Source organism: Tamandua tetradactyla, chromosome 8, assembly GCF_023851605.1.
Source record: "Tamandua tetradactyla isolate mTamTet1 chromosome 8, mTamTet1.pri, whole genome shotgun sequence".
NCBI classification, from domain to species: domain Eukaryota; kingdom Metazoa; phylum Chordata; class Mammalia; order Pilosa; family Myrmecophagidae; genus Tamandua; species Tamandua tetradactyla.
This window is the reverse complement of record NC_135334.1, coordinates 55839356-55856740: the sequence shown is the minus strand read 5'-3', so window position 1 is coordinate 55856740 and position 17385 is coordinate 55839356. Positions and strand designations below refer to the sequence as shown.

The 17385-nt window shown below is 36.3% G+C and overlaps 1 protein-coding gene across 2 annotated transcripts in view; it reads right to left on the bottom strand.

Annotated features, from left to right (window-relative positions):
- Positions 1-17385, bottom strand: part of CTSC (cathepsin C) — a 41409-nt gene extending 24024 nt beyond the window's left edge. The window contains exons 1-4 of one of the 2 annotated variants that reach the window (XM_077113324.1): positions 17093-17385; positions 15055-15200; positions 10054-10138; positions 4928-8439 (exon numbers count right to left, since the gene is read on the bottom strand). In XM_077113324.1, coding sequence (XP_076969439.1) covers positions 8429-8439; positions 10054-10138; positions 15055-15200; positions 17093-17264 — 414 coding nt within the window. In that variant the 5' untranslated portion in view covers positions 17265-17385 and the 3' untranslated portion in view covers positions 4928-8428. Of the gene's footprint in view, positions 1-4927; positions 8440-10053; positions 10139-15054; positions 15201-17092 lie in introns of those variants that run through there. The other variant, XM_077113323.1, reaches the window with a different exon arrangement.

Below are 17385 nucleotides of genomic sequence, written 5' to 3'. Positions count from 1 at the left end.
TTCTTGTTTTAGAGCAGCTAGAAAAAACACCTGGAATTGTGAATCTGTAACCCATACCAGACTCTGTTCTGTAACTACTTATTACAGTGTCACGTGAAATTTATTGTTTTGTATATATGCTATATTTCATAATTTTAAAATGTTCAAAAAAAAAAAGATGCCCCTTTTTAGTTTCATCTTAGGTACTAGATTTTACCAGCCAAAACAAAAAAGTTTACCATGTGACATTTCATTCTGAGAATTATTCTAGAAAGGGAAGATACACTTTTCTACAGGTAGCAACTTTGGTTCCAAACAAAATGTACATGACAAAACATTTCTGAAAACACAAGGCCTGGAGGGTCACAAACATTTTTAGAGCACCTGTCACATTCCAGGCATTTTATATGTTATCTCATTTAATCCTCACATAAGCCCACAAGGAAGTAGGCATCAGTAACCCCATTTTACAAATGAGAAAGTGGAGGCTCAGCTCTGAAAGGACAGGCAGCCCAAGGAAGCAAAGGCTGCTTTTTTATGTGGCACAAACAAATTCTAGTCAGTCTATTACATTCTCCTTCACACTCAGAGAAGATTCACATGTGCAAAATAAAGCAAATTTATTTATTTGCAAAATAAAGCAAATGATGGAGAAATTCCACAGAACAAAAACAAAGTTCTTTCTTCTGTCAATCTCCCAATACTCCAATATTAGAATACTATAACTATGAGAGGCCTAAAGTAACTGGATTATTAAATATTCTGTCTACTTTACTTCCTAATGTATGTGCCCCTTTGTCTTATTTCAACATTAATACTGAAAAATAACTATAAAATGGTAAATGAAAGACTTAAATGTTTTGGGGCTCTACCGCCTAATGTGTGTTCAAACATCTGCTAGACGAGAGACACATAACTCAGAATGAGAGTGCAGATTGTGTGAGGGTAAAAGGAAAAAAGTGCTAAATTTCTAGGAGGAGAGACAGTGGCTAAACTTTCAGCCACTGATATAACAGAATAAACTAATTGTTTGTAGGACTTTGGGAAAGACCTTACACGGCCTCAGTTCCTTCAGGTGGAAAATAAAAGACTGGAAAAAATAACCCCCAAGGTGTAAACATTCTTGGGTTCCACAATCTAATGCAAGAATCAGTAAACTTTTTTCTATAAAGGCCGGAAGCAAGTACTTTGGGCTTTGCCAGCCTTGAGGTTTCTGTTGCAACTACTCAACTCTGCCACTGTAACACAAAAACTGCCAAAGGCAACACACAAACAAGTTGGCACAACTGATAGGAATGTTTCAATAAAATTTTTCTATGTAAAAATAGAAAGCAGATTGGTTTTGGTCAAAGGGCTGTAGTTTGCATATTCTTGATCTAATCTAATGGGTACTGTTTTATCTGTTTGCAGGGTTGGCGAAACTTCTTTTTAAAGAGCCCATAGTAAATATATTTTGGGCTTGCAGGTTGTAAGACCTCTGTCACAATCTGCCAATGTAATGGAAAAGGTGCCTCAAGGAACACCCAAATGAATGAGCTTGGCTCTGTTTCAATAAAAAACTTATTTGAAAAACAGGCCTCTTCAGCTTAGCCAATGCCCAGCTTAGCCATGTGGTCTAATGATGCAAAATTGCCTTATTGTGTCAGACTTTGAATTAAACTCATATTTAGAGGTATAATTTAAAAGACATGATCTTAGAATCCTCAACAGCTGGATTTGAATCTGGGATTAACCATTTACTAGGCTATACACACCATGGGTTACTCATATGACTATCCTGCTTATAACTTGGTGGCTCTTGATATTCTGAAGCCCATCTACCAAACCAAACCCAATTTCCAAAGGGCTTCCACGTATATTATTTGAGCCTCACAATGATTTCTCAGGATAAACATAGATTCTTCTTCTCATGAATAAACAGTAGCTCTGCAAAGTTAAATGGAGGAGAGAGAATTCACGTACGTGTTCAGAGGTTACAAATCCATTGTTTTCTGAAAAAAAACAAGAAATTCAAATAGATTGACTCTCCTGAGTCAGTTAAGCCCTTTAAGGACTGTGTAAACTTCCTAGCAGTCCTAATGGTCATTTTCCTAGAGTTCACTGCCTTGGCTATTTCAGTCTTTTTATCATTCTTGCCAAGATTTCATTTGTTTTGTTTTTTTATTTGATTTTGGTATCATATATTATTATATATGATATTATTACATATATTATATATTATAACATATAATTTGTCATTTTAACCATTTTTAATGGACAACTCAGCAGGCAGAGGTAAGGAATACAGTCTTCAGATTTGGGCTGATGAGACAAAGTCTCAGCTCTGCCACTTACTTGCTATGAGATACCGAGCAAGTCTCTTTTCCTCTCTGTACTTTCACTCTCCTCATTGATAAAATAGGGATAATAATAGAGCCCAACTCATGGTTATGGTTTACATCCATTAACCCATTTAATTTTCACAACCTTGATCTTTCTACACCAACATAAGCCCTTTAAGACTAGGATCTTTTATCTATTAGGAAAGTGTTTGGCACTAGGAAGCGATGAGTTACTCAATGGTAAGTAACAGTAGAAGAAGCCATCATCTTCTACAAGAGAGAAAGAACTACAAATGCCAAGTCCCATTTTAAGAATTAAAATGAAAAGACAAAAACCTGAGAAAATAAGTTCATACTGAGTAGGAGTGCAGTGCTGCCAAGACATCACAGAGACCTAAATTCTATCCTGACTCATGGTAGTACTTCAGAAAAGTCAATTTTCCTCCCGATACCTCAATTACTATATCTACAAATTTAGATGGAACTGCAAGTCACAAAAGTCCCTTCAACCTTCCAGAATTCAGTCCCTACATCTATGGCTTTTTAATCTAATATTTATAAAGCCAGGTAAAAAACTCTAAGTTTAGACATCACCTTTATCTAGATACTTAGAGTAATCCTAAAAAACTACAATTTTGTTTCAGGTTTTATAATGCAAACCTTGTAAATGTACAAGGAGGCCATCAATTTCTGTATCATTCTCTGAATTGATGAAATTTTTTTTTCCCTTTATGATTTTATATTATTCTCTAGTTTTCACAGTTTAAAGTTATTTGGCCTTTTGGGTTAGATAGGGCCATAACGCCATTGTCCTGGGAAGAATAACTTAGTAGAAAAGAGACATTTCCCAATACAGAAGCCAATTTTCAGTTCCTTAATTTTAGAGACCGCACACTGTGTCCTATTATTTTCTTGCCTTGGAATTCTCAGAGTATCTCATTTTTCCTGCTACTGTGAAATATTTCTTATGTGATCTTTGATACTATCACTAAATAAGAAGCTGAAATTTTGGCCACACTATCCAGTTGAAAATGTAGCCAAAAATTATTCAAAGGGTTTTCATTTATATAAACATCAGTCTCTAAAAGAGACTGTCTTGCACAAGTGTAATAATTTGTTTCCATTCAATTATGCCAATTTCCATTTAACAAGTAGATAATTTCATAAAAATTGAGGAACCATCAAAGCCTAGCACTTAAGTTTAGCACTAGGGTTTAATAACTATCCATTTGAGTCTCTAAAATTACAGTAAGTTGCCAGATATTTTCAAAATTCCCCTTCTTCAATTTCCCACTCATTTTATCAACTACCCAAGTAGAATAACCTAGTAATAGTAACAAATTAAAAGGAGAAGTGCTTGATTTTTTTTCCTGGATCTCTAACTTTTTTTTTTTTTACTCTGAGTGGGGAATGAACACTTAAACCTTTTTCAAATAATTTCCTGATTAATAATATATACTTAGCAAATATTTGAATACCTACTTCATGTGATAGGCCGGTTTAGTGATTTTGAAGTTTAATGAGAAGTAAGCTTTGGCCTCTAAATTCCAATTCTACCACTTATCATTGTGTAACCTTGAGAAAGTCACTAACCAGTGAACTTCAATTTCTTTATCTGAAAGTGGGAATGGGACCTGCTTCACTGGATTGCTATGATGGATAAACATGATTGAAGTTTGGAGAGCTTTAAAAGTTATCACACACTAAATAAGTAAATGATATAAATCTTATCATCAGTTACCATTGGGGAATACAAAGCTGTTTAAGACGTCATCTACACTGAAAGAATATACACTCTGATCTGAACCATCACTGAGCAGTTGACATCGATTCCTAGCCTGTCAACCAGTGATCTCCAAAATGGGATAAAAAAATGAACCACTAGGATAGTGAAGAAAAAATACTATAATTTATATTTAGTATATAAAACTAAAATTGAAAATCAACTTGCATTATTATCCAACATACACATCAATGTTGATGGTCCCACTTAATTCAAATGTCAGATGATCGGTCACCTGCTACCCACATTGTGCTAAATAACCTAGACAGCTATGTTTTCATTGCAAGATATTCCCTTTTACACACATACGATCTTATCCGATTTAATTACGCTCTTACAAAATGAATAAGTGGCTTAAAACAATGCCACAAAGAAACCAGGTTTTGTAGATAGTACTAATGATACAAATATAAGCAAGACCTACACTTGTCCTGCTCCTAGTACAAGCTCTTTCAGTTATGCTCAGATAGTAAAGTTTTTGAAAGCAGATGTTCGGAAATTCTATTCACGAATAAAGTAAAACTTTTTGGCTAAAATTTGTCTAGTAAATTATGTTCCCTAATGACAATTAGTTACTATTCTAAATTCTTGTAACTAAAACTGTGATGCTTTCCCACTGTCATGCTTTTAACAAAATGGGCCAAAACCTACTGGAATTCTTTATTTAAAAGATTTGAAACATGGAAAACTCTGTTTCCGAACATTAAAAACTTGCAGTAATGAAAATTATTTATCAGTAATAGTATTTATTATATTGCTTTTGGCAACAAAATCATATGAAGCATATTTTATATTGCTTTCAAATTATAGCACCACAAAATATATTTTTGTAGGACACACTTTCGTTAATAAGTAAATGAAATAGTTTATTTAATAATTTAATATTTCCTATGTTTTATAACATGTATCTTAGTAGTGTAGTGAATGTATATAATTTTTAAAATGCATATTTACATGCTGTAGAGTCCATAATAAATTCAGACATCCAAATCTAATCCATCAACATCATTCACTATTTCAAGAAAGAATACCTTGCATGAAGTTGAACGATTTAATAATGAACCATATATATGGAGATATTGCAATACTGAAAAATAAATGTTTGCTCAACTTTTTGCCTTTTTTTCTGAAGATTTCCACATATGTGCAAAGTAACCATTTGCATTTGCTGTCAGAGCTGGAGCGTAGATGAAAGCCATTAGACAGCAAAAAAAAAAAAGAGAACAAAGCAAATTTTACTCAATTGATGCTCTGCCAAATGCTCCCAGGAGAAACACGTTTTCTCAGAAAAACAAACATCCTTATGTGAATTCTATGTATTAGTTTTAGTTCTCTGCCTATGAACTAGATGAAAGCATTTATTTAAAAAGTTAAATTTTAATGAATTGTGCAACTACCAGGAAATTGGTATAGTGGTTGCTATTAAATAACTGCCAGCATTTTACTGAAAGAATTAGCAGCTAGATTTACATGGGAAAATCGAGAGCTAAAAATAGTTTAAGACTAAACCAAAATATACACTCCAAAATTAATTAAAGAAACAGCATTTTGCCACTCAGCAAAGGAGCTAAAATTCCTTGGCTCTTTCCTTCCTTGCTCATTATCTACTTTTTCATACTGTAAGATTCAAAGAAATCTTACAATGCATCTATTCTAATCCTCAATTCCAAAGTGTACTTAAAATAGGTGGGTCAGAACTGCAGCATTCCAGCTAATTCCAATGGATAGTTCTCCAGGCTATAGGGAACCACTCCTGTCATGAAGTTTCCTATTTTCCTTGGTAGCTAATTGAAACTTTTAGCAGTCTGAAAGTTAGAACTTCGTCCTATTTTTAACTTTAAGCCCTATCATAGGTCTCTGCAGTCTCACAAAAAGCTAAAACATAAACAAATAATGAGAATAAAATTTAAAAGTCTAGCCTGTTTACCACAAGTTATTCAACAAAATATATAGCCTGAGGGCCCACTAAAGCACACAAAGAGAAAGGTTACAATCTACTTCCAAAAACATCAATAAAACAAGGACACCACCATATTATTCAACTTTCTTTCACTTACAAATTTTTATTGAAAGCCTATTATTTGACAGAAATTTTGTTGTACATAGGACATAAAACGGTCAATAATACAATTATGATCCTGGCCCTCACAGAATTTAAAAGCCAGAAGGAAAGAGAAACAAGCAATGACAGAAAATGTTCAGCATGATATTATTATGTGGCCCTCTATAACACATAAATCTGCAACACTGTACCCACCAAGTCTTCTCTTTCATAATCAAAATGAACAATTAAATGCAAAGTTACCCAGCACAACAGAAAAAATTAAAATTTTAGTAGAGGCGAATTTCAATTTCATATTAAATACATTCTTATGCATACTAGTTATTTTGGCAATATTTACATCCTGAAAATTAGCGTGAAAACATACAATGATTTTAGACCTATTAAGGCAGGTAATCAGAATTTTTTTTAAACCAAGAACCAAAAATGCAAATATAGCAACATTTCTGATTTGTGCTTCTAGAGTCCTATAAAATTCACATCTTTCTAAGTTGACATTAGTTTAAAAAAAAAGAAAAAAAACAAGAGAAGTGTGGCTCATTTTTCAAGCACCTATAAAGTTCTATGTGCAGTAGGTGCTGAAAATATACAGAGAGAAATACAGATTTTCAGTCTGGAAGAAGATGAAGACATTCAATCAAATAATTCCATTACAACAGAGTAAGTACCAAAATAGAACCAATATAATGCCATTCCTCCCTCTAATGGGAAGTTGGGGGAAGGCTTCACAGAGGAATTAGCACCCAGGTTCTGAATGAAGAATTTATCAGGTCCAGAGGTGGGATGGAAAAAAGTATCCAGGTACAAGTGGTATGGCTATACTATTACTTCATTTTTGTAAGATATATAACATTCCCAGAATAGCACACCAGCACATTCTGATATAAAAAGCCATCTGAACCAACCAAGTAATGACAGCAAACTGCTCTCTAGAGAAAGTTTCCTACACTCAAGCAGGGATGCAGGAGAAAAGTTCTCCTGGATAATACTTACTGGGTGTATCCCATTTTACACTTACCAAAACTGAAACTAATTAGCTTTAAACCTGTAAAGAGGAAAGCAGTCCATTGTTTAGCAGTGAAGAGTTAAAAGATAACAATCAGGGTGAACAACAGTGTAATTAAGAGAAGTTGATTTGGCAGTACTTAAACTGTACTTAATTTGAATTTTTCCAAGTAGCTCTCCTACCAATTTTGGGGACTACAAAGGAAGAAGGTAAATTTTTGTCTTGAATGAAAGGATCCTCCCTGGCTTAGCAAAGAAAGTGAGTTGACTCATTCTAAGAAATGTTTAGGTAAGAAAACCTAAACTTCAACCCAATTCTCGTAAGATTTCAACAGGAATCAAGAAAGTACATATTATATTCTATATACTACATAAATACATAACTAACACTCATGACACATATAGACTGGGATGCACCAGAATATCTACATAATGTGACCCTAATTATCATTACTTCTTTGTAAAATAGCTCTCCCACCTCTTTTCTTTAGCCTCAGAGAACTCTTCTGCTTGAAAGACAAATCCTAGGTCTTGAGAGGTGAAAGCTGGGTGATCTGAGACCAATATTCCCTATCTATAAAATGAATATAGAAATATCTACTTTATAGGGCTTTTGTAAGGTAAAAAGCATGGCATGACTCAAAACAAAGGTATTAACCATACCATTTTTCTGGAAGGGGATTGCAGAATACCCTTCAGTAGTGCAGCTTATTTCTTAGTATCTCTTTTTAAACCCCTTTTAAACAGTATCTCAAGGGATACTGAAGTCCTATTTTCTCCTTATATAATAGGTTCTGGTATTTCTCAGGGCAATTAGAGAAAAGTTTATCTTGTACTGTGAATAAAACAAAATACAAAATACAAAACTCAAATGTTAATCCATTTGGAAAAATCATGTCAATACAAGAGTATTCAAAAGACAGAGAAAAAAAGTGTCACATTGTTCTTCTGATTAGAAGGCTAGATGGTGAAGCCTTCTAAGACTTCAGTTCTTCTGGATTTATTTTTTCTTTCTTTTTCTGCGTAGTCTGGTTGTTCACAATCCAAAATGGTGGTTTACTGCTTTCCAATGAACTGTTCAGGAGGGCAGCAGCCTTGGAGTTGGGACACCAGGACTCTTCTGCATTTTAAGTGCAAATAAAGACTGCAGAAGGGACTGGAGCTGCTAGAGGCCTCTGCTAGCTGCTAGAGGTAGGCTGGTTGCTGTGTGCTTCTCTGCCTCTCGGCCTCAAGGTCTGCTCTCGGCTATGGTTTTAAGAGAGCCCCTCAACAGAAGCTCTATTTAATAACTACAAGACAATAAAAACTAGGGTTATAAGCCAACAAGGATCATGTTCTCTCTTAATAATGTTCAAATATATTAATTTATTTTCAGTAAAAAATACCAGCACTAGTATTTGAGAGCCTGGCATTTTTAATACTTAATTCATTCACAAAATGCTGCCATTCTCAAGCTGAATGCTTAAGCAACATGTATTGCACATGTAGCCAACATGCATAAGACGCACATGCAGATGCAAATGAAATTAACTGCCACTGTGTAAACCTAAAATAGTTTTGAAATGTACCTAAATAAACAGGCTAAATTCTAGCAATATGGATACATTAACATGTATATTTTACAAATTCTAAATGTTGGCCTCAGTTCTTGGATTCGTATTTCCAGGTACTAGGCTATTTACCTCATTTACAGGACAAACAGTAGGCTTATTTTCTCTGTCGACTGGAGTATCTCCTAACCAGGAGTCAGAGTTAAGAGATTTAGGACAGACTTTCGCAAACTGCATTCTGAGAATATCTTATTTTTGTGTGCGTGTGGGAAAAAATGGTCAAGTTACCTTGGGAAAAGTTGTCATATATAGCTACTCATGCTTATTCAACTACCAGAAAATAATTCAGAAGAGACAATTTAATAGTTTCAACTCTTTCACTCACTTTAACCTGCTATTAGTGTCTGCCTAGAATAATTTCTGAAACTTAACAGGATGAATCGGCACATCTGACGAGCAGGTGTGTGAGCCACTGGTGGTTCATTTAACAGTTCAGAAGCATTGATATAGGATGAGGCTATGGTGCTTTCAACACTTGCCCCCAATTCCTTTTTAATATCTCAGTTCTCGTATATAAGAGCTAAGTGAAGGAGGAAGGAAAAGTAGCTATTATATAAAAATGTAAGGAAGGGGAGATCCCTATCAATTGTATGTTCTCTAACACTCATCTCCTGTCAAATTTTGGACCTCTAAATGGATCCAGTAAGAACAATGGTTTAAACACCTATTCTAAAAATGTGAGGAGACTGTAAAAGGGCTTCCTCTTCTCAGTCAACCTTCTACATTCTGAGTAGGAGCTGGTTTAAAAAAATGGGTGATGCCAAAGAGGGATGAGTGACATGTATGCCAAATTCTCTGAAAGAGCCATCTTCTCTACTAAAAGACATCACCAAATGCCATAGCTTCACATGGTTCTCTCTCCAGGAAGTCCTTTCAGGGAGAGAATCATCATCCTAAGACAGGACAGTAACTTCAAGTGTGTGAATTGAAATTGAGCCAGTCTTTTAACTAGGTCTTCACCTCTTTGGGTTCATATCTACTTACGGTACGACAATCGTTCTTCAAGAACTAATCTGATGCTTGCAAACTGAACATAACAAAGTGAAAAAATCAGTCTCACAAAACAGCACAGGCAAGTAAGAAATGTTACTGTCTTACATAACATTTAAGACAGTTAAATGTCTTAACTTCTTTTTAAGCAGAAGCAGATAAGCAGGTTGAAGCAAGAAACCTATAAGAAAGCTATAATCTCTCTAGTCTCCCTCTCTCTCTGATAAGCATTAATTTGCATAAGCCATTAAGAAGAAAAGCACTTCTTTGAATAAGAAAGTTAAAAACATTAACGGTGCTCACCCATTTTGTTTCTCAGATGTGGTAACTCATATATTCCCACAGTTCCCAGCTGCATGAATAACTGAGTGATAAAATCAGTGACATCCTACGAAAAGTTTACAATGGTAAACTGAGTCATTATGCTGTGATCAAGCATCATCACAAAAGAAAACATGATATAGGCATGCATTAAGTGCTAAACATCTGACATTTTCCTTCAATTGAAGCACTCTTAAAAGTAAAGTCCAAGACCCGGGTTTGGTTCCCGGAGCCTACATGTCAAAAACAAAACAAAACAAAACAAAAAAAACAAAAAAGCGTTGAAAGTAAAGTTCAAGAAGTTAAAAGCTAAAAAAAAAATTCAAGACAAAATCCTGTGATGTACTGAGTATGTATGAAAAAGTAAACCTATTCCAACAGCAAGTCTTCTAAAGCTGAACTGTAATATCTTAAAAATGAACCCAGAAAACAGAACAGAAAAACAGCACAAGATTGGACCCCCTAATCCCTTGAAAATTTCTTCACTGTGGAAGTATATGATCGACACTTCTTGCATTTGTAGGAAGCTTGACATTTAAGGACACAGAATGCAAATAAATCCTCTGGAATGGATTTTCCAACATAGTGTTTTAATTTTGAGCAGCAACCTGTTTTTAAAATACCCATGGCAATGTTTTTTAGTCTATAGCTTTACCAAGACTGCTGGGCCCCAACTAAAAGCTCAGCTAGAAACCAATAAAGTTTGCCTGCATATCACCAAATCAAAATATTTGGCCAAAGTAAGCCCAGTTTTCCGTCTTTGCATCTTCAGCCTTTGAATCGGCTCACCTTCATTAAATTTAGGTCTTTTCTCTGCTGCTCCTTTTTCCAGTCAGTTTCTTTTACTGCTCAGAAAAACTGAAGTGAGAAACAGTAAAATGTTAGAAACAGAAAACCCTTTCCACTGAAAGATTCTTTAGAGTTAGTTTCTTTCTCATGACTTCCTTCCTCCAGATAATTTGGTAGAGTATGCAGAAGAGCTTAACACATGGTTAGCAAGGAAATGAAGAAAGTACATAAAAGAATTAAGAAGAAAAATAATCACTTATCCATCCATCACAGAGTCAGCCATAATTAAACATTGTTACATTCTGCTTTGTTTTGTTGCATTGTTTTCTATAATGAGTTGGCTCCTTATAATCTATAGGTACTTTTAAAGGGTCCACATTTGTTGGAAGGTGCCAAGCATAATCAAACCTAGGCAAATACCATACTACTTCAGAGCTTTAGCAACTGGACTGCAGGTAGTAATTAATGTCTTTTGTTTGACCAGCATAAGTGTTTTAAAAGAAAATTGAATGTGAATACCTCTCAAAGTTTCCATTTTGTCATAATTATTCTCTACTCTTTTTAAAAATAAAATAAAATATTATAACAAATATGGAATTCAGAATTTCCCATTTAACTATTTTCAAGTGTATAATTCAGTAATATTAATTACATGCACAATATTGTGCTACTGCTACCAATATCCATTACCAAATTTTTTCATCACCTCAAACATAAACTCTGCACCTTAATAATGTTGTTTTGAATGTGTAAGCACCTGCCTTGAATGGGCCCAAAATGCATGTAAATTCAGATCTGTGTTCAGAGAACAATGCATGCAGGAAGTTGACTAAGGAAAAGTTTCTTTCAAAATGCTTCCAACTTAACCATGTAAAACTTTCCAGTGTCATGGTTTAATTCCTTCCAAGTTTTTATCTAGTCATACAAAAAGAGACAGACTATCCATACTCCACTGCCAATTTCTCAAACCATTAAAATCAAGGGGTTAAAAAAAAAAGTCTTAGAAATCATGAAAATTGCTTATTTTTCAGGTGAGATCTGAAAAAGGAGACTTTAATAAAGCAAGTTCCTAGCAATGCAGTCATATTAAAATTGCAGCAAAGTCATATTAAAATTGAAAGCAAGGGGGAGGATGAGGAAGCTGTGTTTGCCCTGTTAAGTAGCAGGATGCTCAGGAGCAGGGGTAGGGGAGCAGGAACCAAATAGAATATCCTGCATGTATCAACTGCTCAACAAACTCCAGCAGGAGCAACAATAAGAAACAATCTGGGTGGGCCACAGTGGCTCAGCATGCAAGAACGCTTACCTGCCATGCCAGAGGACCCGGGTTCGAATCCCGGTGCCTGCCCATGTTAATAAAAAAAAAAAAGTATGAAAAAAAACCAATCTGATCAAAGCACAGGAAGTGGGCAAAAGAAAGCATGTGGTAGGGTTCCACAAGAGTCAATGGAGAGATTTGGAAATCCAATTTATACAGTAACTACATATAGAATAATAACTATGATGTTTATATGGCAAAAACTTATCAAAATATTTTTGTAATGATATGTGATTGAGTAGACTATGTTGTAATTTACATAAGATACTTAAAATGAAACAGCCAACAGCTTAAATTTTGATAATTCCTTTTTTTTTAATTTTCTTTTAAAGGATCCTAAGTCTGTAGAATAAATTCTCAAGCACTTTACTAAACAATTTCTCATTAAATGGGTTTACGTCTGTCTTGAGTTACACACCCTGCCTTGCACCGTTTCCTCAACATAATGCAGGAAATACCAGTCCAGTGTCGTAGTAGAATTCAGCAGTTTTTGTATTTAGAAAGTCACAAAAGTGCTTGACTTTCCTACTATCTAAAGGCATTTTTTTTACGCCTTACCATTTTTCTCATTTGTTTTAAACTCTTCTCCCTATCTCTTACAGTTAAATTTGCTGAATACGGTATTAACTCTGCAAAATATGTTTATCTGGAACGACTTAATAACAAAAAGAGAAGACGTGTAAAACCAATAGCTTATGTATATTTTAACTGCTTATTGAAATTATGATCCTTATTACAAAGCCTAATTACTACCAGTTAGACCAGTTATTTTTCAATAGGAAAAGAAAACATGGCCCTGATAATGGTTCTGTCAAATGGGCACTTTAAAAAATATACCGAAATTAGTAGGGTAGGAAAACTTTCCCTATTATTTCTAATGAGAGAATAGCATTTTCCCAATACTGTTCAGAAAGAAACATATGATTAGGCAAGATTCCACCTTACAATAGCTGACTACATTGATTGTTCCCACTCATGGTTGAGAGCACTTATACCCTATTTGGCTTTTAAAGGTATTTTCTATTGACCTAATGCAGCTAATGTTCCAGGATATGGAAAAATGCCCAAGTTGCTTACACTTTGATTCAAAAAGAAATACAGAGAATTGTTTCGATTCCTTATTTAGTCCCCAGCCTTTCCCTTTGTCCCCACCAGCTTTGGACTCCTTTATTAAGCTGAGAACAGACAGACAGAAGAATATTAACAGAGTGAAAAATAATGGCAAGAAACCACTGTTGTTTATTTCTGATTATTTCCCTGGAAATTAAGTGGTGATTTCCCCACCAATACTTCGTTTTACAGAACTGAAGAATGAAAAGTTCTGTATAAAAGAATCAAAAAGCCAAATGGGTAAACTATTGAGTCATCTATTTTTTTTTTAACTTTTTTTTTTTGGAACTATGTTCAAACTTACAGGATAGCTACAAAAATAATACAAATCCCATACAGGAAACTCTGACATACTCCTACCCCCTTCTATATTCCCAGATCCACCAATTTTAACTTTTGCCACATTTGCTGTATCATTCTATCTATCTATCTATGGATCCATCAATCAATCCATTTTCTGAATACTTAAGTATAGGATGTATATATCACGCTCCCAAGGATATTCACTTACATAACCACTTTAAATAGCCTACTGCTTTTAATTAGATTTTTTCTTCATTTAGCCCTCGCCCTATGACTGCAGTTTCCTGAATAGTTTCTGGAGTCCTGAGAAAAATATTTCTACCAGTTCTTACTGGTTGTTTGAAGCTTCTGTGCAGGGATGGATTCCTGATGTCCCTCTGCCATCTTATTGGGGCAGGGGTCTTCAGCTATTTTTATATACTCCTCACCAACTTCCAGTTAAAATGAAAAACTTACTCAATCTCTTATTTCCCAAATGAGCTGTACATCATCCATTCTTTTTTTTCTTTTTGTATCAGTAGGCATTGGGAATCTAAACGAGGTCTCTGGCATGGCAGGTGAGAACTCCGCCTGCTGAGCCACCACGGACGTCCCATCATCCATTCATTTTTATTTTTAGCAACTTTTGCCCATGTGTTTACTACGAGTCAAGTTCTATGCTGGTGACCAGGAAGAGATGAGTACTATAGATCTGATTCTGGCTCTCCTGGACTTCTGTGACTACAGGTATCTTCCTACTCTGAACTTCAACAGCACTTCTTGTCTCAAGCATTTACTTGTCACTTGTTATCTCACAGACAACACAGAGTGGAAAACTAAAGGGTCAAGATTAACCCCCAACTGGACCAAACAACTTTTTACTATAGATCCCCTGAAAGTCTGGACCCAGATCTACTTGAGAACATTTGGTGAGCGAAGGTCAGTAACTCCTACTTCTCTCTCTCTCTCTCTCTTACTTTAGCATGGGAAGTTCTTCACATCAATATAATTAGCATATTACATTACCTCTCAATGAGCCAATTAGGGCAATCTCTCAGACCCAAAGAGGCAATGATAAGACATAACACCTCCAAGAAATCAAAGTTTGTAACTTCAAATACTTCCTACAGATTCGATACAAAGCCAAGTGACTAAGGTAACATTTAGAAATAAAGGCTTGTGATAAAAAATTAAGAATTTAGTCATACTTACCAACATGTGAATTTAAATATAAATGGCTTGTACATATTAAAACACAGATCAGGTACTTCCTAAATTCATATCAGGTATTTTTTTTAACCTGTTTAAATATGTGAAATCATAATATTAAAGTTGTACATTTATAAAAACTACTCTTAAGAAGAGTGATGTAAATTCCAGTTATCTTCTTAATTTAAAATTAAAATTCTCTGGGTCTCCTAATCAGAAGAGGCTTTAGATATAAAGTCATTGTAAATGTAAGTACATTTTTCAACAAAACTAACCTTAAAAAAGGCAAACCACTTGTAATCATTTAACACAATCTCAAAGCCTTGATTGTAAACGATGGTGAAATGGCCAGAATTCCCAAGGTCATCATATGCTGTATCTAACTTCTGCAGGTGCACCACGACCTTTTTTTGTGGTGGTCCTAAAGAAAAGAAAATACACAACAAATGGAAATTAGGTATTTGGACTTCAATGTGGGGAAAAATAATCTCTATAACATTTATTATTTTTAGGTGCATGGTCGGGGAATCAAACCAGGTCTCCAGCATGGAAGGCAAGCATTCTACCACTGAACCACCCGTGCACCCAATATCCATTATTTGATTAAATTGCTTTCTTTCCTTCTAGCCAGTTTGAGCCCCTGGACTGGTTTGTGAAGACACCAGTCTCCATCTTGTTCCCTCACTCAGTACAGCCTGAGAGGGGCCCCAGGCAAACCTATGAAGTGAAGGGTCTCAAAGATCTTTAGGGATGGGCCACCTAGCCCAGCAGGGAGACTACAAAAAGCACAGCTCCCATCTTTCCAGAGCATCCAGACACTGAAGAAATGTTTCCCCAATCAGGGGAAGAAGAGTGAAATAGAAGGTATTGAAAATTACAGGCAGAAATGGGGAGGACACAAAATGGTGGTCCAAAAGTGAGAAATATAAAAATGAAGGGTATGACAAACAGAAGAACTAACAATCAGATCATAAGGAAGACAAAGTGCTTGGCCCAGGAGAAGACAGTAAATAATCACTTCAGAGAAGAAATGGGATACCTTTCTCCTTAAGGTTCAGAACTCCGAACGTGAATCCTTCCAATACCCTATAAAACTAATTTGCACTGATAGGAATGAAAGCTTTAACCTTCAGAAGATGGAAGTTCAGATTGGCAGGTGCCTTTAATTACTGGATTAAGGTAAACGTGTTTTATAGGCAGAGCTGCATAGAAAAGTGTTCCATTTTATCCATACGGAGGTTTCTACATTAAAGAGTTTTTTCACGTTTCAGATTCAAGCTCTGAAATAGGGGGTTGCACGTGGCAGAAGCACGCAAATCCTGATCTTCCTTTTGCCCCTGACCTCTAAACTCAAAACTTTAAAAGAAGAAAATGGTTACAAATCCCAGTATTGCAAAATGTCATTTAGTCATGTGGAGTTAAACAGTTGAATAGGTCTGTTTTCCTAACAAATAACTTTATAATTTTCATTCTGCCTGCAAGAAAAGTGTGGCTGGGAGGTTCACTCATTTTGCACAAGTCACAGGCTAGTAAGGAGTTGTGCAGAACAAGACTTCTGACCCGTGGTTATGTGTTTTTTCTTCCCACTTCTATAGATTCTTTGTCCTTGGGATGACATGGAATCTGTGGACATACAGAATATCCAAGTGTGTTCAAACACCAGATTCACTGAGTCCTCTCTGACCCAGGGATGACGCATGAGTGAGAGCATTTCCAGACTATAATTAAAGGGTAAAGATTATTTAAGAATAATAATAGCAATAAAAAGCTTGTTATATACCTCACTGCAATACATGAAACAATGGCATGGTACCAGAAATTTTCTCGGACTAGGAACATTAACATAACGTCCAAGTCAAAATCGCTGGGCATCGTGGCCCTTTCCTGCAACCTAATAAAGGGAGAAAACTTTTCCTCGCGTGTCTCTCAGTTCATTTCTCTTCACCAGCCCCCATACAAAAACAATAACAACTTCCAGATTGGACCAGGGAATCAAAGACCGCGTGTTCTTAACTCTCTTCCAAACCAACCAACCAAACAAACAAAATACAAAAACTGAAGGAGAAAAAAGTTCTTGAAAACAATGGCGAAGCCCCGGAGTAACCGAGAATATGTGAAGCTCTCCGCAGCTAGATTTCATTCAGCGGCCCCCCGAGTCCAGCCACGACTCTCCGGCCTCCCACTAGCGCCAGTCTCCGGCGGGTGGGCAGGGCTGAGCGGCTGGGGGCGAGACCCCGCACAGGGTCCCCAGAGTCCCGAAAGGGAGGGCGCGGGAGCGGCGCGGGTCCCGGGGACGCGGGCGGCAGCGCTTACCCACAACCGAGCAGTTGACATCGCGGCGGGAACCGCTCGGGCCCACCTCGAAGACCCAGGTGCCCAGCAGGTAAGGGTAGGTGCAGTTGGCAGGTGTGTCGCAGCGCACGGTGCCAGCGCCGCAGAGGAGAAGCAGGAAGGCGGCGAGCAGCGAGCAGGGCCAAAGGCTCATGCTGGCGGCGGCCCGTGGAGTTGGCGGGGAAGCTAGAAAACGGAAGAGCGGCACCGCCGCCGACGCGAAGTGGGGCGGACGGGACAGAGAGCGCCTTAAAATAGCTAAGGGTCCAGGAAAA